Here is a 20,571-nt window from a genome sequence, read left to right on the forward strand (position 1 = left end):
TTTCATCATGGCAGCCGTTGGAGTTGAGATTTCCCCTCTTCCCAAGCCGTTTGAGAAATCAGCTGTCGATTTCGGAGCCGAACTTTCGGGGATTGATCTCGAACACATCGATGGTAAGTATATGTGTCCAGAAGCAAACACACTCATCAAGCCAACCATAAGCGTAGATGAAAGTTTTCAAGTTATTAGAGAAGCTCTCTATAACAACAATGTTGTCCTGATCAAAGGCCAGCACAACCTCTCACCAAAAGCCCAATACGAACTCACCCGCCTATTCGACCCTGAAGCAAGCACATACAGCCATGGTTCCCGCATCGACAAACGCAGCGTCCTCCACAAGGATCTGACCACCCTGCCATCTCAGCCGCAAGTGCAAGTCATCGGCCACGGCGCAGTAGCCGAGTTCGAAGGACTGGAGAATCTCAAGCTCACCCACCCTCACCACAAGACATTTCATAAGCATCCTATTCTGGAAGCTGAGGACTACGATTACACCCACTTTTACCGATGGCACATTGACTCGGCCATGTACAACCTGGACCCGCCTCTCGTCACATCGCTGTTTGCTTGCAGGGTACCTAAGGGGCGGCGGCAGATCTGTCGCTACGACGATGGGACTGGAGACGAGCTAGAAGTACCTTTGGGAACGACAGCTTTCATCAGTGGATACCGCATGTTTGAATTACTATCGGAGGAGGATCAGGAGTTTGTCAAGACCAGCACGATCGAGTACAGCCCACACCCGTACATCTGGATGAGCAAGGCGAAGGCGAGGTCAAATGGCCTAGGTCTTTTCTCAGAAGGTCTAGAGCTGTCTGAAGACCAGCTCCCAGAGATTGAGGAGGAAAAGATTAGGAGATACCCTATGGCATGGAAGAATCCGGTAACGGGAAAGTTTGCCATGATGGTGTACCCGACGCCAGCGCGCAGGATCCATCTTAAGGATGGAACGGTAATGGAGGACTTGAAAGAGGTCAGAGAGTTGATTTACAGACTGCAACGACCAGCAATCAGCCCGCAATACGTGTATCCTCATGATTGGGAGGAGGGTGACCTCGTTCTCTTCAACAACCATGGCGTTATGCACTCCATTGTTGGGGCCTTCGCGGAGAACGAGGTTCGCCTATTCAGGCAGTGTAATATGGCAGCTAGTAGACCGCCTCAAGGTTCCGATTGCTGAAAACATGAATAAATGTAACCCAGCTCATAGTCATTGATATGCCCCTGTTCAGGGGCGAATACGATCAGAAGAACGAAGCCCACTTCATCCGGATTTACTTCTTCTGATCATCGTGTTCATTGAACTCTGCGAGCCAATCTTACGGTGACCTCGCCTCCTGGACCTCCAACTTTCTCAAACTTCAAAAACACAATATCAGCAGATGTTACAAGAGCCAGAAGTAAGTGACGGTGCGCACCTTGTAGAGGCTCACTAAGGTAGCCACGACTTTGTACACCTCCAAGGCAAATATATTCTTGCCAATGCACGTCCGCGATCCCTGCCCAAAAGTGAGCTCCGTCTTCTCCATAAAACCCTTTCTTTCGAGATATTCCTCGTCAGTCTCCGCCGTTCTCTTCATCCATCTTTCTGGGATGTATACATCGGCATCCTGACCAAACACATGGCGGTCCCGGTTGATTTGAGAAGCTGGACAGCCGATATTGATGTGTCCTGGAATAAACACGCCATTGGGTAGCCGCAAACCCGCCGAAGAAGTGACTCGCTGCAGATTGAACGAGGCAGAGCTGTGAAGACGTAAGGCTTCTTTGACAACACCCAATAGGTACGGCAGTTCCTGAAGTTCGTCAAAAGTCGGAAACGATCCGCATCCACCTTCTTTCAGTTCCGCGTACAACTTGTCCTGTGAGGCTGGGTTGCTTGCCAGGTACTTGCACATTTCGTGGAAAGTCTTCCCGGGGCTAAGACTGCCGGCAATCAGATTCCCTGAGGCCGATATTGCGACCTGCTTGGTTGTCATGAGCTGAGGCTGTTGCTCATGCGTGGAGACGAAGTAAGACAACAGGTCCGGTCGGGTATCAGATTTGCCTTGGTAGACACGTTCGTTGACAGTCTCGGACACAACTTTGAGAAATGGCGATGGCCTCGAGCGCCTCATCACGAAGTTTTCTTGGACGACCTTGTGCAGCCAGGGCATTTGGGAGACGATGGCGACGTATGCCCCAAATCGCTTGACTTTTTCGTACAGACCATACGTGTCATATCCATCGAGAAAGCCGAGAGGTTTGCCCAGAGACAGTTTCGCAACGACGTCGAAGCAGTCTATTCGCGTACTGGAGTCAGCCTTTCAGCTTCAACAAGTGAAAACAGAGGGATTGGGCTGACAGTTGTAGCACCAGCGGCTCAAATTCAGCACCTGCTTCTTCTCAGCGTGTTCCTCACAAACTTTTATGAACTTGGAGATGAGCTCATCAACATAGGGCTCATAAGCTTTCAACGACGTCATCGAATAAGCATTCGATACCAGGCGCCGATATCGTGAGTGAATCGTCTCCTCTTGAATACTAAGGAGACTTGTCGTCACCCCGGATTGACGGAAAGGTATGTATGCTTCACCCTGAAAGACTCGCAGTCATTAGCATCAGAATTCCAAATTCTTCCAACAATACAATTGTTGACTTTATCAACCTTGTTAAGCCGAGATCGAACACCATAAATGACTGGCACGGCGAAAGGATCGAACACGGTAACCGAGCGAGGTCCTAGGCGAATCACATCGCCATATGTGTCTCGGAGATCGTCCAAGATGTTTAGTTTCGATGAACCCCGTTCGGTACGCCAGGCTAAATAGACCGCGTACAGGTTTGTGTACCGAGCAATCCAAGGACCCGGGATGTCAGACAAACGCGCCCGGTGACTGTCGATGACGCATTTGAAGCAAAACGTTGCTGCCAATATGAGTACAGAAACGAGAATGCTCGTCAAATTGATTGATTGTGGGAGTTCCATCATGAAGCCGCAGGGCGTCGGGTCAAAATCTGTGGATATTTCGATGCGGGTGTGGTGATGTGAGAACGGGTCAAGGTAAAGATGTCTTATTTTGTCTTTGACCAGGAGTCGGTATGTTCCTTACCCCTCAACGATCTGCCGAGGCTCGGGTTTCTAGATCGGGACTTGAACTTACCTTAGACCAAGGTGGCCTCTGTCGTTAGCGACGGGCGGGATACGGACGAGCCTGACTGCCGTCTTGGCTTCTCTGTGCGTGGCCCATGACAATGGGGTCTCCTGATCAACAACCGGGCTGATGTGACACGCTAGCCATGTTCTCTCAGCTTGGAATCAATCTCTGGAACTACATTTGGGAAAGTGTTGTTCATTCCTAGGGAGCAATGGATACTTGCGCCACCTACCACGCCCGCATTTATTACTATCTTCCTTTAGTATTCTGACGGAGAAATTCCCTTCGAAAGACTCTCTTCACGGCAATTTAGACGGTGTCCGCTTTGCGCGATTCAGTTGAAATTTCTCACATGCTTAAGCCGTTTGTATGACTCCGACTCCGTGAAGTATCGAGCATATGGGGATGCCTCAAATGAACAGGAATCTTTGGTCGACCAGGCCGAGAAAGTTCATGCGCAATTTATCAGGAATCAGATGATGCTAAACAAATGCAACTTATTATACTTCCGTAAACCCTCGGGCTGGCCGTCTCCAATGCTTCTCTAACTCTCTACAAAAGCCGTGTCTCTCGCTGACTGCGTTACTGTACAAACATTCTCACTTCCAGCTCATCTTCGCTTTGCCGTTGACATCACGCTCGCTATCAGTACTGTTGACTCCTTCTTCGTAAATATTCCTCCACCGCCATGCAACTGAACAACCTTCTCGTCACCACTGCTCTGTCTTTCAGCATGGTAAGTATGCTCCATGAGCTCTATCACGAGTATGACGACCTACTGACGACAGCATAGGCCTCTGCATACGGCGTCGGGAACCCCGGCAGCACATGCACACAGGGCGGATTCCACTGCAACCCTTACGAGAAGCCCAATGGCGTTACCTATCAAAACGCCTGGTGTCCTAGCCAGTGCGACCCACGAGACGGAAGGAAGGACCCCAAGGGCTGCAACTGGGCGACTTGCGACAAGCAGACCCCGAATCCGAACAACTAGGGGGAAGGATATTTTCCACCGGGATCAGGGAAAGGAATTCTGTGTACTCGTACGCTGACTAGAGCCCCTCAGCAATCTATTTATGTACGGAGTGCGTATCTCGAACTCCCCATCGGTTTTGCAAGCCGTCCTTTCATCTGCCACCCAGGCGGAGCTTTGTTCGAACCAGTGTCAAAAGATCTCTTTTCGTGCGTGATCCCTGCGATTGTGCGCTTTTTTACACATGTCTCTGCTAAGGACTGGTGGGCGTTGTCGAAAAAGAGTTTCACACAAGGTGGGGTTTACCTAGTGCATGGCGGAAATACATGCCCGCTTTAGGAATGTTTAGCCCATGGTCTATCCATTAGGTTTAGTGTAAGAGCAACGACCAGAGGTAAACTGTGTAGGGCATCGGCGTGGGTTCAGATGTGATCATTATGTTCTCTTGTGGCATGAACGCTCATCTCGCTTCTTCAACTTGAAAATGCTTTCTGATGTACGAACCAGGGACCTCAGGCTTAGTTGACGGGCCAAGACGAGGCTTGCTGAACCATGCCACATTTGAACGAACCTCTTGTAAATCGAGCATTCTATCCTTTCATACTTGCAGCGGTGGCCGGTCTGGAAAGAATCCAACTATTCATTCCTTGCAGGGCCTGTTTCTGGATGCACTTTCTGTCAAGGGGCACTGTGGGCAAGCGCAACTTTTTGTCACCTCTAGAACGTCTTTATGTAGCTGTGGGCGTGGCCGGTGATTGGAAGATGTCCAAATAGCCTCGCCACGGGTTGCATAGAAAATCGCAGCCTGGGGCCGATCTACACGACTCAATGTTCGGTCTCGCGCCAGCTGTCATGCATGCCTGAGCGCAGGAATTGCCCTACGACAACCCGGATGTCAGCCAAAATGCTCATGTACGATACATCAATTGGTGCTCTCTTGAGGTGACGTTGATACATGCAACGACTAGTTAAGTACGGTAAGCACCAAGTTTTGCCACTTCACAAAGTAGGGTTAGGGTGCTGCGAGACCAAGCCCAAAGACCACGGCTGCTGCCCTATTGCTATCTCACGGAGTCTTCAGAGACCGAGAGTTCAATTTGATGCGAAACTTGGAGATAAACTCGCTGGATAGTGGGCATGACCGCTACTTCATTATTCACACTATCGATACGAGGTCCATCATCACTTGAGCACCGGCTTAGTCGAGTGTTCTGATCAATCACCGGCTACATGTTTCTGGTCAGGATGGATGAGACGCTCAGCACGTAGTCATATCGTGAATTCCCACCAACTGATCCGTCGCCAGGAACGGCACTCGAGACTGTTTTTCTAGACGATACGCGAACTCCATTGTCCAAATCGCCTGTCGTTTGATTCTCTCCGTCGGCCATCACGAGGAGTCCGTATGAAAGTCTGGCTTTAGATATAGCGCCGCGCCCTAGTAGCCCGAGCCAGCAAAAAGGTTCTCACGAGGGGAAAATGAATCAGACTAATCCTTCACAGCAAAGCGATCTTACTAGAATAACACAACTTGGTGGCACTATGTGTCAAATTTGTAGTATAAGTAACCTCGCATATAGCAACTCAGTCTTCTACGATCAAACAGCGTCTCAGAATATCCAATTGTCATTCAACTCCTGCATCGGAACGTGAGCAGGCCCATCGGCGAATTCATCCACCCGTTGCGCCACGAGCCGATGCTCGCGCGCAGGGAACTGCTGGGTCTGTCTGCTTGTCCTCCTCCACAGCTGGACGGCGAGAATCAACAGTATAACGATGGGGGACAGCCTGAATGCCGATATTATCAGCCATGGAACTGTCGCAGCGACCCATTGTGCTAACCTCAGCCACAGGATAATTTGGATGAGGACTGGTAAAAAGTAAAATAGCCACAGACCAATCACCCCGAATTCCCTTCTTAAAGCAATTATGAACGCGTGGTGTCTTAGAACCCCAAGACCATGACTGATGATGAATATCGTACATGGTAGAACGAAGAGTAGGGACGGGTTCAGGAGGTCATGTGGCGTATGGTTGTTGTAAACGAATTTGACGACCTGATAGTGTATGGCGATGGATGAAAGAATGAAGGTGACCTTGGGAACGAGTCTGAGACGTCTGGGAGGAGGATCCATTTCGCGTCTTGGTCTCAAGCGTGTGTAGATGTGTTGGCCCTTGTCTGTGTGGGTATGGTGTGGTGTGTGTGTTTATGTCTTCGCTGATGGGTGTGTATCTCACAGCTGCTTCCCACGTCTTGGGTCGCGTTCTCTTATACATGTTGAGGTTGTCACCGGCTTTGTGGCAGTCAGGATGGTTCATCTTCGATTATCTTACCGGTGTTCTGGTTCACCCAGAACCAGCGAGAGAAAGCTGTCTGCGAAACCAGTCATCCAAACAATGGACAAAGGATAGCACGCTAACAATGATTCTACCCGTGCTGCTTTGAACATCACGCATAAACTTGAGATATCTCAAAGCCAGAATAAATGGAACAAAGCTACAAAAGCTTTTGAAGGCTTTGAATGAGCAGACCCTCCTTCTTCGGACAAGAGTATTGTTCCCGTCTACCCTTGTGGATGGATGACGTTGACTCTCGCACAGCGCTCCTGAGCAGGTCAACTCAGTCGTCGGTTAGTATACATTCAAATGGATAACAATACTCTACCGCTCGCTTAAAAACTGATCTCCCTAGGAAATACTCAGCGGCATCATTACAGTAGATATTCGTAACATGGTCCAGCCGTCCTCTTGCTTTCAACTCACGTGTAGCCACAGGCCCTGCTCTCTCTGACTCGTACTTCTTCTCAGGCCCCGATAGCCGGCATTATGTAGTATACTCTTATATATATGACTAGTCTTCATAGTCTGTTGAAGACCAGTGGCCCAGATTATGGACCTGTGCTGATGATGCTCAGACTGCAAAGGCCCATTCACACTGTCCTGCATCAGTCTCTCTCTCTCTCTGTTCCACTTTGGCTCCAAATCACGCTGTTCAAGATGTTACCGACGTCTACAACTAATCTCACAATACTTTGCTCGAGTCCATTCCCATTTACTAGTAAAGCTCTACGTGGCCACCACAGCCATGAAAACAGTTATAGCAGACACCGCTGCCCTCACCTCAGATATATAGTCTAGCCAATGATCTTTAGTGACTGGAGGTATTGCCCCTGCGATACAACAGACGGATCAACCCTATCCATTTACTTCACGTCGGGACATCCCTTTCCCATCGGATCATTCGACTGACTTCCCTGCTCGCAGCGGCGGGCGCTACTTCTAGGTAGTGCGCGCCGGACCACGGGTCCCGAAAAGACACCCCGGAGCCGAAGGATCGCGCCTCGGCCGACGTATTCGGCTCCGCTAGTGGTGGACTGTCACACGCGCTAGGGTGAGGCGGGCTGCGTGTCGGGGCGTTGGGGGCGTATTTTTTTGCCCCTTGGGCCGCCCGAGTTTGCCGATTCTCGGAGATGGGGCTGCTGGGAGAACACGCGACACTGAAGATGTCTCGATAGTGTCGCTCGCCCTGGAAGAATTAGCCACGGGGAGGGTCAGAGCTTTATCAATGGTGCTGATGGAACCTCCGAGGGGATAAAGGGCTCGAGGTATTGAGATCACTTAAGGGGACCAAGACTATTGCAGCTTTTATTGGATTCAGAGGATTTGTACACGCAGATACAGGTCACTGCACAGCTGACAGCACCACTGAGATAATGGCAACTGAGGGTTCGAGCTACCCCGACCTCACAAACAGCTGCACCCAAAGCATGTAATGTAGTTTAAAATATCTCTTCATTATTCGCATCTTTCATGCGAAGCAAGAAAGCGGAGAGTTTCGGTAAACCAAAGGCCATGTTTCCTAGATAATACCTCTGAATCTTCCACCCAGAATAAAGCAATAGTCTCTTCTTTGACAGGTAAACCTCGCCAAAAACCCTCTTCGAATGTCCCTACTCAAACAACCCGTAAAACGCCTTCTTTGATGATGGAATCATCCCCGTGGTATACATTTCAAAAACAATCCAGTTTTCCCCTTTTCTTCCCATCGAGTCTCCCCGCCAAGTATCGTAAGAGAACGCCCTTGTAAGAAAAGAGAATTCCAAAGTCGTCAAAAACAGTGTCAACTGCCGGAAAACCTCGCGCCGTTCCCCCCTTTCTTTCCATCTACCCAATGGTTGGATTTTTGTAAACACCCTTCTATGATGCACTCCATCTCTTTCTTTGGCTTTCGTATTCGATACTCTGCGCAAGGACAACACCCAACCCATCAAGACCAGAAAGGTCCCTCGGCCTGCGCCCGCTGCCACTGCTGCGCCTCCGCAAGCCTCTTCTCCAACGCCTCATTCTCCTTCCACAGCTGCGAATTCTTCTTCTCCAGGTGCGCGATGTACTCGGTCGCCTTGCTCAGGATCGTGGCCTTGTTCAGCTTGCGCGCGGGCATCAACCCGCCCAACTCCTCGACGACGTCAATCGCCTCGTCGCTCTCGGCGGCGGCGGCGTGCGGGTTTTCGGTGTGCTGGACGACGCACCGCAGCGAGGGGACGGCGTCGCGGAGGGCGATGATTTTCTCGTTGATGTTGACGCGGTAGCGCTTTTCAATCATGTTGTGCGGGTTCTTGGAGGGTTCCGAGTGTTTTGTGCGGCGGGCGGGGGGTTCGGGGGAGGCGGAGCGGGAGGAGGCGGAGGAGGCGGAGGATTTGCGCTTGAGGTCGTTGGTGCGCGGGGAGGTTCGCTGTTGTGTTTGTGTTTGTGTTTGTTGCTGTTGGCGCTGTTGCGGCTGTTGTTGAGGACGAGAGGAGGGTGCGGATGTCGTCCGGGCGAGACGGGGCGACTTTGCGGGCTGCTGGGTTTGAGGTTGAGGTTGAGGTTGAGGCTGCGGCCGGGCGGGGGCGTCGAGGGTCTGGAAGAGGGGCTGGGTGTCGTTGATGCCCTCGCGGCCAAAGGCGACGGCGTCGGACATGAGGTCGGACGGGTTGGCGCTGGGGCTGAGGGTGAGGTTCTGGGGGGAGAGGAAGGACATTGGGCTGCCAAAGGATTCGCCGTAAAAGACGTCGAGGTCCGGGGAGAGGGCGGGCTTCTCAAAGTAGGCGGGCCAGTCGCCGCCGGTGGGGAGCTGGAAGGAGGAGGTCGGGAAGACGGGGGAGACGGGGGAGCCGCGGGACGGGGCCGAGTCTGCGCTGAAGTCGGCTTGGGTGTCGTAGAAGGAGAGCGGAGACAGCTCCGGTGGGCTCTGTTGGAGATGCAGTGTTAGTTGGGTGCTGACGCAGAGGGAAGAAGTGTTGGTTATGCAGGTGTGAGAGAGACTTGATGCCAATTGGGTCAAGTCGTCGTGTGTAAGTCGGGAATGACAGGTTGGTTTAAAGGGGAGGAAAGAAAAGACTACATACCATTGATTGAGGCATCGGAGGTACTTGATAATAGTCAAAGGACTGTTGTTGAGCCATGGTGCGATTCATGGAGGGGTAGGTTGACTGGGGTGTGGGAGGTGAGGGGGGAATCTGACGATGGACCGGTCTGGAGAAATGGTCGTTGATTGAAGATGCGAGGTGCTGGTGGCGTTACTCGGGAAGTGAGTTGACGAGGGGCCGGTGTTGAGATATGTGTGTGTGTGTGTGTGTTTGTGGGTGTGTCGAGATGACGATGGCGAGAGAAGACAATATTGGTAAGGTACTGTACGGAGTAAGGTATGATGTTACTTTAGATGAGGCTGATGGTTCGAGAGTGGACAGGTGGGGAGACAACAAGACGGACGGCAAAGCTATATACTAGAAGGCGAGTAAAACAGAACATGGTGAAGCATGGGTGCTGCGTAGGCGTAAAGAGACGTAAAGAGAGTCAATGGCCAAGAAAATCGGCCATGAGCCGGGGTTGAGGTCCGAATGCTGGGATGCGGGTAGGGTGGACTTGGAGGAATGGATCATTGGGGGGCGTGATGGTAAGGCGGGCGCGGGTTGGAACGGCGAGCAAAACTGGCGATGGACGGGCTCGTCATACGAGCACGGGGTGGTTGAGCAAAGGAAAATGTGACCAAAGTACTCCCACGACTCTCGGTATGGATACAGAGTCGACAATACTGCGTACTCGGTAGGCGACAGAGTGTGTGAATGGTACGGGCGGACGGATCCGACGGTGGGAAAGACTGATGATTGACATGAGAGGTGCTGTGGGGAGTCTCTTTGACACATGCACCAAGGAGGGTCCATCTGTACGGTACAGGGTACGGGTACATGGTACACACATACGTTCCTTGAGTCCTTTACCCTGCACCGATTCTCTCTCTCTTCTCCTCACTCCCTTATGACACTACTGCGTATGCTGCATATGTTAGAGCGTTGTATGCAAGACCTGCACTGAATCTATACACGAGTAGGTAGTCCATAAACACAGCGGTCCTCTGCAGAAAGGTTTCCTGGTCTGTCCTGTCGAGTCGGCGAAACGAAACGAAGATGATAACTTAGGTACTTACTGGTATTAAACCTCGGACTTGGTGAGAGGGAGAGATTCAGGAAGAGGTACCGGTACTCGTTACTTGCTGCTGCTGCTGCTGCCACGCCTAATTCCAGACCAAGCTAGGCGGGAAAAAGCAAAAGAGCGGCTGACAAGGTCCAGGGGGGTGGGTGCCCGAGACTCGGGGGGCGTGTGTGTACTGTGTATTTTGGCGTCAAATCCCGGAAGGGGGAAAACTGTCAACACACGACGAAATGGAAAGAGAATAGAACGATGGAGGGGCACCTCGGGACCTTGGCGGCACTTGCCTATCCGCAGCCCGTCGCCGACTCTGCGGACCGGAACGCCCATCTTGACTAAACTGCCTGCTATGGATTTACAAGGTACTGCGAGATTGAGGGGAGGAAACCGTTTCCATGAGGCCATTGGGGAGCCATTGGGGGGCGCATCTCATCGGAAGCGAGCGCGCCTTTTTTTTTTTTTTTTCCTTCATCGCGATCTGGTCTACTTTTGACGAGGACACCCGTCATCATCATCTTGCATGCAACCTGACGATATGTTTGCGGTTCAAATCTTTTGGCGATTCATCCAAAAGCAAGACCAAAGGAAAAAACCTCGGAAATCGGATATCTCAACCTTGGTTGTGGTGCCCAACGTGCCTTCCATCTCGTGCGATGGATGTGGGAATGCATCTGAATCAGGAACCCCCCCCCCCCTTCCCCGTGGCCCCCGGCCTTCCCAGAGGAACCCAAGCCTGTCACAAAATGCGCCCAAGACTCCAAAGCTCAAAGAACCATGGGCGCAAAACCAAGATCTCGTCCATCTTGACCGAGATGGGGAGGAGCTAAGACCTTACGGTAGGAAGGGGGGCGTGTGAGACTGCGAGGTGTCGAGTCGTGAAGCTGTTCGAGTTCAAACTTGGACGTCTGGCATTACCTAATTGGACGTAAACGGCGCATGGGGCCGGTCCAGACTGACAGATTGGATGGAAAAGGTATCCGTAGATCTTGTTGGAGCTTTTGAGGCCATTGACGATTATCGTGTATCCAGGCAAAGCAAGCAGCCAGCTACGTAGTAGACATGTTATTTTCCTGACGTGCATAACCACATCCTGGACAGTGCTGCTCCCTGGACTACTGATGGGATCATGGCTGACGTCGTTGCTCGCTATCTTGTCGACGGTCAAGACAGGACCTCGGGGGTCTGTGACTACATCCTAGACGACAGTCTGTTGAAGCTGTCACTACCTCCTGGCGGCCGTTGCCTCTCGTTCCTGTTCCTGTGGGTGACCGTTTGACAGGTGGCCCCGCGGCAGGCAGAAGACGATCGAGATCTCCAGGGTCCCTCCCACCCACACTGAGTGAGACTTGGCCCCTATGGCACTAACAGCCCGACACCTAATGTAGGTATCCATACGACTAGGTACGTAGGTAGTGGCAGGTAGGTAGCTGAATTCCGCTTCCCTGGCATGCCGTGTCGCCGGTCTCGTCAGCCCTCGAACAAGGAAGGGGGAAGGAGGGGAATTCGAAGCTTTTGTCGGGCGCATCGCCATGCCTCGAGGCGTGCCGGGCCACTCGACCCAAGAGGCAAGAGACACGTCGATGATTTGCGCTGTACTGGCGGTCATGTCCCTCCCGAGTCCCCAGTCGTTCCGAGTGGTCGGCTTCTGATGCTGCCGAGCACTCCAACACTGATTGCGGCTGCCAGTATTCTTCACTCGGAATGAGCAAGATACTTTGCCTACTGCGTGAATACCTGGCAAAGGTAGATATTCTCACTGCCCGGCTACTATTGGGCGAGGCAAGAAAAATCAAGAGTTGGCTGTTGGCAGAGCTGAGAGAGCAGCGGACGTTTGCGACCGAGGTGTTGCTCAGTCAAGGCCCGAGGATGCCGAGTCACGGAGCCGAAGCGTACAGGATTCGCGTCCAGGGCGTTGGGTGTCCTGGAAACAGCAAGGGCCCGCCGGTCTCCGGCAACGGTAATTCAAGTCTGATGGATGACGGCGGTGGTAATGCAACGAGTCATCCGTAATCGCTTCGCACTGCCTCGCATCGCACGCATCGTCGGAACTCGACGCAAGAGGCACGGCGGACAGCAACACGAGTAAGTAGACCAATGGAGAGATTGATACTATTGAAGGGCCTGGGAAGATTGCCAAGTTCGCTAAGGCTGAGTCTGACGGGTTCCTTGGTTGTGGGATGGCACGTTGGAGGTCTATGGAGCGCATAATGGGCGCATGGCGGGACATGAAGGGGCAGCGATGCGCCGATGCAGCACTGGCGAGTGTTGGTTCCAAGGTTGAGAGATGAAGTGTCGATATGATGGGTGGTGGACGATGGAGTATCCGCAAGGTATGGTGGATGGTCAATGGTCAATGGTGTACTGCGTATTGGAGTGTTCAGTGTTCATGATGGTATACTCGGTAGGCTGTAGGTCTGTGATTGTTGCTGTTTGGTGGTGAGAAGGGAGGAAGGGAGGGGGTGTAGGAAGAGGACGGGGGTGTGCGGTGAATGCTGTGCGGTGGAGGCAGGTGGTCTGATTTTCGTGCAGTGTCGAACGTCGCTGCCAAAATTGACAAACAGCCCATCCGCTGGGGGAATCGAACGAGGCAGGAACCAACCGCCCCAGGGCAGGGGAGGACCCGCTCGGCCCAGACCGGAGCCAATGGGACGAGCGACGTGCGTGCGAGTAGTCATCAAGTATCGTCGCCGCAGTAATTGTATGGTGAAATACATGACCAAGGTCCTCCCGACTGTTCCCGTGCTGCTGTTGAATTTTCAAAGTGGCCGTCTTCTCGTAACATTTTCATCTTTGATTCTGACAACAACATCTCATCCAATCTCCAATCTCTCTCTCTCTCTCTCTCTCTCTCTCTCTTCCTGGTCCTTGTCTGTTTCCTCTTTTTTTTTCCTCCCCTTCTTTTTCTGTTCTTAATTTATCCGAACCGAGCAGGTCAGCAGCATGTCACTTTCGGGCCTTGTGGTGACGGCATCCCAGTGGATACCATCTTCCATGGATCATCATTGATCATGGGGAGTTGACATGTGCAAGCGCAGATGCCACAGAAAGCTTGCGACAATAACACTTTGCAATGAGCTGAACTGGTAATGATGGTGTCCCTACTGTTCGTTTGGCTGACACCCATCTCTGCCCAAGCAACATGGCATTTCAACAACGCTCACACTCACTTGTACAGCAAGCATCACATAGACTCCAACACAGTCGACAACTTGACAGTGCTGATCGCCGCTACGGATCGCCCTGTTCCCTGCAGTCCCGCGCATCCTACGGTGCCTACGTGCTCGCTTCTCCTCACTTACACGCACAGCTCTCCAGCTTTCGTCCACCATGAAACCCCCCAATCTCGCGGGCCTAGCCACCGTCTGCACATCATGTCGCACTCTCTCCCTTTCTGCGCAGTACCTCTCCGCCGAGGGAATACAACGTCAAAACTCACAACTCACTTGTAACTTGAGAGGCAGTGACAGCAACTACAACGGGCAGCATCTGCGAACAGAGTGACGTCTAGACCACTGGCCAAGTCCTATTTCACGCAGCTCCTCCCAAGTCCTGCCTCCAACCCTCCCGACTCACTGCTTTGCGGCCTGCGGCTTGCCTGCCGCTTCGAGGACACTTTGCTGTTGATCCGAATTGATTCAAATAAATTCGATACATGCGACCAGCGAGTACATTGCAGACCTCCGACCGCGAGACACATTTGCGCCATGCGGACCAACGGATCGCATGTGGATTGTATCGTCTTGCCATCGGCCGTCAATCAGCCGCCGACCCCCTTTCCGCCCGGGCTTCAACCGCATCCAGATCCCGATAATTCCACTCGCCATCTACACTAACGGGACCTGGACCCTCGGGAATACAATTCTCTCTGTGTCTCGCCTTTTTTCCCCACTTACGTAAAGGACAACCGATGGTCCCGGTTCGCCCTCCACCGTTCGCCGATTGAAGAAATACCAAGAGCCCGAAAAGAGCACCAGCATCTTCCGTGTTCGGCGGATCACTTACCCAAAGTTGCAATGACGATTAGCATTCATTTGTAACCATACGACAGCCCGACCCCCCAAGAAGAAGAAAAAGAGAAAAAAAGTACAGCAAGAAAGTCAGCAAGGATCCGGCGCGCATACTCGTCCCGTTCCCCAAGACACGACCTGCACATCGCGGCGGCCGGCGCAACGCACTCGCGGAGGGCCTCCCGGGCGGTCTACCTGCAGGATCTGTGCTGTGCTGTGCTTCTGAGAAGCAAACGCGCATATCAGTATCCCGTACGGAGTACTTCGTACATGGCAACTCAACCCTACACTACGTGACTACCTACCCTGCTGCCTTAGTTTGAGGAGCTGAGGTGGTAGGAAGAGGACCCTGCAGCTCTTGTCCTCCGAGAAGCTAAACCTCTCTTGGAGTCTTGAGAGGAAATAAGGCGGGGGTTAACCTTGAGCGGAATATTTTTGCAGCTGGAGTTGGCTACTCGCACCGCTGGCAGGCCGCAGAGTGGCAGAGGCAGACTTTCAACTTGCGCGCAACTATCCGTACAGAGGCAGAGTGTGGTTCGCATGGTCTCGGTTCGTCCCTTTTCTTGCAGGAGAATTGCTTTTTCCTCCTCCTTTACCTCTCCTCTTGTTGTTCCTCCCCTGTCAACATCCAGTCACAAGCACATACTTTCCAACGGCGCGGATGTGACGGGCTGTTTGTATCCGCATCTTGCTGGAAGTTTGCTCTCCCCTCCAGGGGCCCTCCACAATGTTTGCCTGTCAACTTGACATGCTCACATCCCCTCCTAGGGCCCTAACGTCGCTTACCGTGGAGAACTTTGATGTGGCGATGAGAGGGGGGCTAGCACTCCACGTCGGTCTGCAGGACGTGCAGCCCGCGCACATTGGCACGTTGTTGGCGCGCAAGGCACGTTTGGCGACACAGTTGTAACGGTTTGTGACGAGTCAAGACATGCATGCCTTTTTTTTTTCGTTGTGTCTTTGTCCAGAATTGCATAGTTTGGTCTGTCAATTGTGACGCGAACCCTCGGCTGCGCAGGTTGCCCTAGTTGGGAACGACTCGGACAGCCATGGTTGTGTTGTGGATGTCTTGACAGATCGATCTGGAGTGGCTTAATGAGTCCGGGATGCTCACTCATCGCCGAGTGATTGTCTCTTGGCGTGGTCTCTGCCTCATCTTGACTGTAGTGACTATCGACATACTCTGAATCTATGGCGACTCACGACGAGGCTCACCAATTCCAGCAGCTGCGAAGCTCGCGACATATATCAACCTTGCTGGCGACTAGGTCACCAGCACTTGCTATTCCATCATCACCAGAAAGAGCCCACCAAGACAAGAACCTTTCCAAGACAGGAAAACTACTCACAACATCTAGATCAAATAAGCATACCATGCCCTCTAGTAACCCCAACCCAGAACGCCCTCCAGCGCCCGCCCACCTCCCTGCCGTCCTCTCAGAGACAAACCCATTCTACATCGACATGAGCCAAGGTACGCACCGCAAGGCCCTCCCACCCTTCACCTCCACCCTCACCCGTGGAAAGAAACCCAGCCTCCGCCCTCGCTCCTCAGCGGAGATCTTCGCAGAGCTACAAGCCGAACAGAATAACCGTCCCGCAGAGCACGCCGCCTCCCGCCCATCAACACCAACGCCATGCCGTCGTCCACGAACCCCCAAGACGCCTTCACCACGTAGCAGTAGCAGCAGCAGCAGCAGCCCTTCCCAGGACTTCAAAACTCCAGAAAGTAACAACAACACACCCCGCAAGCGCATCATCCTGCCCCAAACCTCCGCCGCCGCCACCTCCTCGGGTTCCTCGCACCGTAGCATCGACATGGACGGCGACATCCACATGAAGAACACAACCCCAGAAACCCACCCCCACGCCGCCCTCCGCGCCCTCGTAACGCAAACAGTCACCGAGACCTTCTCCCTCGAACGCGCGCGTCTGGCGGACGAGATCCGTCGACAGGTCCTCACTTCTCTAGAAGCGGGAATCGGACCGCTTGTAAGGGAGAACTTTGAGGCTGCGTTGGCGGAGGCGTTGGAGGAGCCGTTTGAGGGAGGGGAGGGGGGAAGGAAGAGGGAGGTCGCTGTTGTCAGGGTTGTCAGGGAGCGGTTGAGGGGGTTGAGTTGTGACGGGCTCGTCGAGGTTTTTTGTAATGAGGAGGTTTTGGGGGTGCTTAGGAGGTTGGTTGGGGTTGTTGAGGCGGAGGTTTTGATGCAGGGGTGGGATGTTGTTGGGTAGGGCGGTGTAAGGTAGGTTGAGGCCGTGGTGATGTTGGGTGGTGGTGATGGATAGAGTAGATAGTCAAGTTGCCCATGAGATTTATATTCGTTTGTGCTCGATACTTGAGGTGAGGTTCGCGAGCTTGGTGGTTCTCTGTATAATCTGCTGGATGGTACGGGAGATCCCATATGGAATATCTTAGAGTCCTTCGATGCTCCTATGGCACATTTTAGACATTGAAGCATCCGAGTAATTCGGCCATACTAGAGTTGGGAGATGGTTTCTGGCTCGATTGGTCGTTGGAATCAACCTCCACGCGATCCAACTCTCGTGGGACCCGACTCTCAGGGCAGACGATAGAGTAGGGAACACAGCTTGTACAGCTAACACGGTGCGAGTGCCTTGGGCATGTCATATGTTATCGACATGATAGACTGGTGTTGGTGAGATTAGGCATACCAAAAGGCTGTGGGCGTATCTAAAAGGAATAGCGTCGGCCATAGGGATTGACGGCAGTCATTGTAAGTCTCTCTTTCTCGGCAGACTGACTGCCTCTCTTTAGACTACATAGGACGAGGCATTGATCCGGTCGTAGGCATAGAAAAATCACCAAAGGCAGCTTTTGTAACATGGCCTGTTGCTTCCATGCAGTTGCTGCTTTGTTTTTTTGCGTCGTGACCACGTCCCTGTGAGAAAAGGGCGGTGTATTGCGGACTGTTTCCATATAGCTTAGTAGTATTCCATGCCCTAAGTAGCGAGCTTTATCGATTTAAATACATCCTCTCCCGAACCTCGGTGCTAAGTTCATGTTTTGTTTCTATCTTGGTCTACTTTGGTCTACCTTGGTTGAAGGCAGCTTCTCAAGCGGCCATGAGAGATAGCCACAGTTCAATTCAAAGTAAAAGTGTAGACTTAGTGTACTTGAAGTCTCTGTGAAGACTTACTGTGGAGCATTATTGCTTAGTTGTTTTCCATCTCTTCGCTGGCTTTCCTTCTCAGATTTTTATTCTTACGTGCCAATCGCTCAAATTTTGAGAAACAATTGACACTAGTTAGATGTCTAACAAATATTCCCATAACCAGCCTCTCACTGAGAAGCCCAATCTTTCCACCAGAGACAGATCGGATGTATTTGAGTCTAAGCAACTTTGTTGTTGAGGCTGCCAGTCCATGTTGTTTATCCTCATTATTCTCGATATAAGGTGAGGTCCTTGAGGCTGATATTCCACAGGGCAGCTGAGGCTTGATCCCGGAGCTGTCAGGACGCTAAAACAGCTCTATGTTAGTGGTGGCAGGGAGAGCTCGGGCCCACTGTTTCCTCATTCAGCGCCGGGGACAGCTGTTCGCTGATGCCCTGCGAGGCTGCGTCATAACCTAACAGCTGTCCAGACTCCAATTGCCTGAGGTGGGCACCAGACCTAAGGTGGATCGTCTGTGTCGCGAAAGCTCATCCCCTCCCAGGCCATCACCACCTCAGCCTCTCGACTCCCCCGATCCCGCACCTCTTCCCGTCGACCACAGCTGCCACGAGGACCACACATACGGCGGTGCTGCTCGTCCAATCTCTCACTGCGCATAGCATTGCATTCGCCGTGATCCGTCATTTCCATTTTGTTTGACTTGCGCTTGCCTCCTTTCTTTCCTGCCACAGTCCCTCGAATTGGGCCATGCCGCTTTGAGCACGGCACGTGTCCGCATCATCTTTCGCCATGGTCTCCTTCTGGCCCTGGAGGGTACGTCAGCCACGACCTAGGACCTCCTCTCATTATGCGCATGATGCGCGCTTTCTGTAATGGACCGGATGAACCGCTGACTTTCCGATTCACAGCGTGACGACTCCTCCCCCGCCTCCTTCGAGAAGACCCTTTCTGCGCTGTCAACCAAGATCACAGACACCCAAGCGAGACTCGATGGCGCGCGCGCCACCTCCCGTCGCATCAGAGTGCTCTGGTCCTTGTACCTCGCCTTTGCCTACCTCGTCTACTCCATCGTCATCTTCCTGGTGGTAGGATGGAACGACATGGGCGCCTCAGAATGGACTGGCGTCGCTGGAGGCCCTCTCCTGTACGTTGTTCTTCTACCTCTCTCATGGAAATCTGGCTGCGCGAACATGAGACACTGACCATGCCCTCCTCAGCATCTACCTCACGCGAACAACCGTCACGGCCGTGTTCAACTACCGCATCGATTCTCTATCCGCTCGCCTCAAGGAGCAGCAGGCCGAGCGCGCAAAGACGATCCAGAAGCTCAAGGACGCCACAAAGTACAACTCCACCCTGGAACTCCTCGAAAAGTACGGAGGCGACGAAGGCAAGGGCAAGAACAAGAAGCAGAACGCAGGGGACGATGATAAGAAGCCGCGACAGCAGCAGCAGCAGCAGGGCGGCAGGCAACACGAAGTCGCCGCTCCTGGAGGCCGGACGAACATGGCACCCCCTCCTACCGCCAACATTCAACGCCGCGACGGTCCCCCTCCTGGCTTCCAAGCCGGACGTCCCCCGCAGCAGCCGCCCAACGGCCTCGAACCCACTGAAGAATTCGCGCCAAACGCCTACGCCCACCCGCCTCCGCCGCCGCCTCAGTCGCAGCAATTCGCGCAAGCCGAGGGTCTGCCGGGCTCGTCGCACTGGTACGACCGCATCATGGACCTCCTCCTCGGCGAGGACGAGACGGCGTCCAAGAACAGGATCGCCCTCATTTGCAAAACTTGCAGGCTGGTCAACGGGCAGGCCCCACCGGGTACAAAGGCCCTCTCAGATATCGGCACGTGGAAGTGCATGGGCTGCGGGGCCACGAACGGCGAGATGGAGGAGGGAAAACGCATCATGCAGGAGGTGCTCGGCTCCTCGCGGGGGGATGATGTTCCCACGGGCGAGGAGTTTAAGGAGTCTGATGATGATGTTCCTATCAAGGAGGAGGAGGATTCTGATGAGCAAGCTGCCGGCGCGAAGACGACGGGACGACAAGGTGGGTCGGCGGCGGCGAAGAAGCGGAAGGGCAAGGGCGGTAAGTGACTTTGAAAACAAAATGGGGTGTGGTGATGGAGAACCGCTGCGCTGGCTAGCTATAGCCGATTATTCCATACCATAGTTACAGCATACAAAATAGAAAACACATCGACAGATTTTTGATTATTGTGCCGTCATCTCGTGGGAGACACTTACGCGTTAATGTTCACATGCGTTCCGGGACTCGGGGGCTTGAAGCCGGGATGCACCGCAGCACCGCAGTACCGGTGGATCGGAGGACCGAATGTGGCTAGTGCTGAGGCTGAACGCTAAAGGGAGCAGAGGTCCCCACACCCGCAACGCAACGCAACGCACCTCGGTGACCCTGGAACAGCTCCCTGCAGGCTGAGCGCCTCACTAAGGTACTAATTACCCAAGGTAAGGTAAAGGTGAGGAAAGGACACTTGTGAATTCAAACCCGACGCATCCAAAGTACGAAGGGTCCCTTGGATGAAATTCCTCCCCGTCCACCACACACCTACACACAAACATACACACACACACACACACACACCATTCGCATTCTCTCGTCCCAAACACCCTCTCCAAAAGACCAGCGCTGGCCCAAACGTTCCTTTTCTCCCTCTCCCTTTCTCCACGTAGTGCTTGCGCCACCAATAATGCAGCGCCCTTCGATCCTCGACATCGACCATTGCGCATAGAGCTCTCTCAGACTTTGAGCCACTTTTACCGTTTACCTTCCCTGCTGCACCTTTGAATTGTAAACGATACACCCAGAGAGGAATTCCATGGTCACAGGGTAA

At 52.9% G+C, this 20,571-nt stretch overlaps 7 protein-coding genes across 7 annotated transcripts; 5 read left to right on the forward strand and 2 right to left on the reverse strand.

Annotated features, from left to right (window-relative positions):
- Positions 1–7: 7 nt before the first annotated feature.
- Positions 8–1,287, forward strand: CABS01_10501 (TfdA family Taurine catabolism dioxygenase TauD; the record flags this gene model as incomplete). Its single annotated transcript, XM_060543856.1, has 3 exons — positions 8–113; positions 168–1,136; positions 1,211–1,287. The coding sequence occupies 3 exons, from the start codon at positions 8–10 to the stop codon at positions 1,285–1,287; spliced, it is 1,152 nt and encodes a 383-aa protein (XP_060399058.1).
- Positions 1,288–1,385: 98 nt separating this feature from the next.
- CABS01_10502 (benzoate 4-monooxygenase cytochrome P450) lies at positions 1,386–2,968 on the reverse strand (the record flags this gene model as incomplete). Its single annotated transcript, XM_060543857.1, has 3 exons — positions 1,386–2,281; positions 2,345–2,576; positions 2,648–2,968. 3 exons carry the CDS (start codon positions 2,966–2,968, stop codon positions 1,386–1,388), a joined length of 1,449 nt encoding a protein of 482 aa, XP_060399059.1.
- An 857-nt stretch (positions 2,969–3,825) lies between these two features.
- Positions 3,826–4,131, forward strand: CABS01_10503 (uncharacterized protein; the record flags this gene model as incomplete). Its single annotated transcript, XM_060543858.1, has 2 exons — positions 3,826–3,873; positions 3,931–4,131. The coding sequence occupies 2 exons, from the start codon at positions 3,826–3,828 to the stop codon at positions 4,129–4,131; spliced, it is 249 nt and encodes an 82-aa protein (XP_060399060.1).
- A 4,246-nt stretch (positions 4,132–8,377) lies between these two features.
- Positions 8,378–9,554, reverse strand: CABS01_10504 (helix-loop-helix DNA-binding domain-containing protein; the record flags this gene model as incomplete). The annotated part of the gene is made up of 2 exons (XM_060543859.1): positions 8,378–9,340; positions 9,498–9,554. The coding sequence occupies 2 exons, from the start codon at positions 9,552–9,554 to the stop codon at positions 8,378–8,380; spliced, it is 1,020 nt and encodes a 339-aa protein (XP_060399061.1).
- A 4,110-nt stretch (positions 9,555–13,664) lies between these two features.
- CABS01_10505 (uncharacterized protein) lies at positions 13,665–14,027 on the forward strand (the record flags this gene model as incomplete). The annotated part of the gene is made up of 1 exon (XM_060543860.1): positions 13,665–14,027. The coding sequence occupies one exon, from the start codon at positions 13,665–13,667 to the stop codon at positions 14,025–14,027; it is 363 nt and encodes a 120-aa protein (XP_060399062.1).
- Positions 14,028–15,959: 1,932 nt separating this feature from the next.
- On the forward strand, positions 15,960–16,817 carry CABS01_10506 (uncharacterized protein; the record flags this gene model as incomplete). The annotated part of the gene is made up of 1 exon (XM_060543861.1): positions 15,960–16,817. The coding sequence occupies one exon, from the start codon at positions 15,960–15,962 to the stop codon at positions 16,815–16,817; it is 858 nt and encodes a 285-aa protein (XP_060399063.1).
- Positions 16,818–18,508: 1,691 nt separating this feature from the next.
- Positions 18,509–19,813, forward strand: CABS01_10507 (uncharacterized protein; the record flags this gene model as incomplete). Its single annotated transcript, XM_060543862.1, has 3 exons — positions 18,509–18,532; positions 18,628–18,863; positions 18,937–19,813. 3 exons carry the CDS (start codon positions 18,509–18,511, stop codon positions 19,811–19,813), a joined length of 1,137 nt encoding a protein of 378 aa, XP_060399064.1.
- Between the last annotated feature and the right edge of the window lie 758 nt (positions 19,814–20,571).

The sequence above is a fragment of the Colletotrichum abscissum genome (assembly GCF_030869225.1).
Source record: "Colletotrichum abscissum strain IMI 504890 chromosome Unknown Scaffold_27.1, whole genome shotgun sequence".
Taxonomy (NCBI): domain Eukaryota; kingdom Fungi; phylum Ascomycota; class Sordariomycetes; order Glomerellales; family Glomerellaceae; genus Colletotrichum; species Colletotrichum abscissum.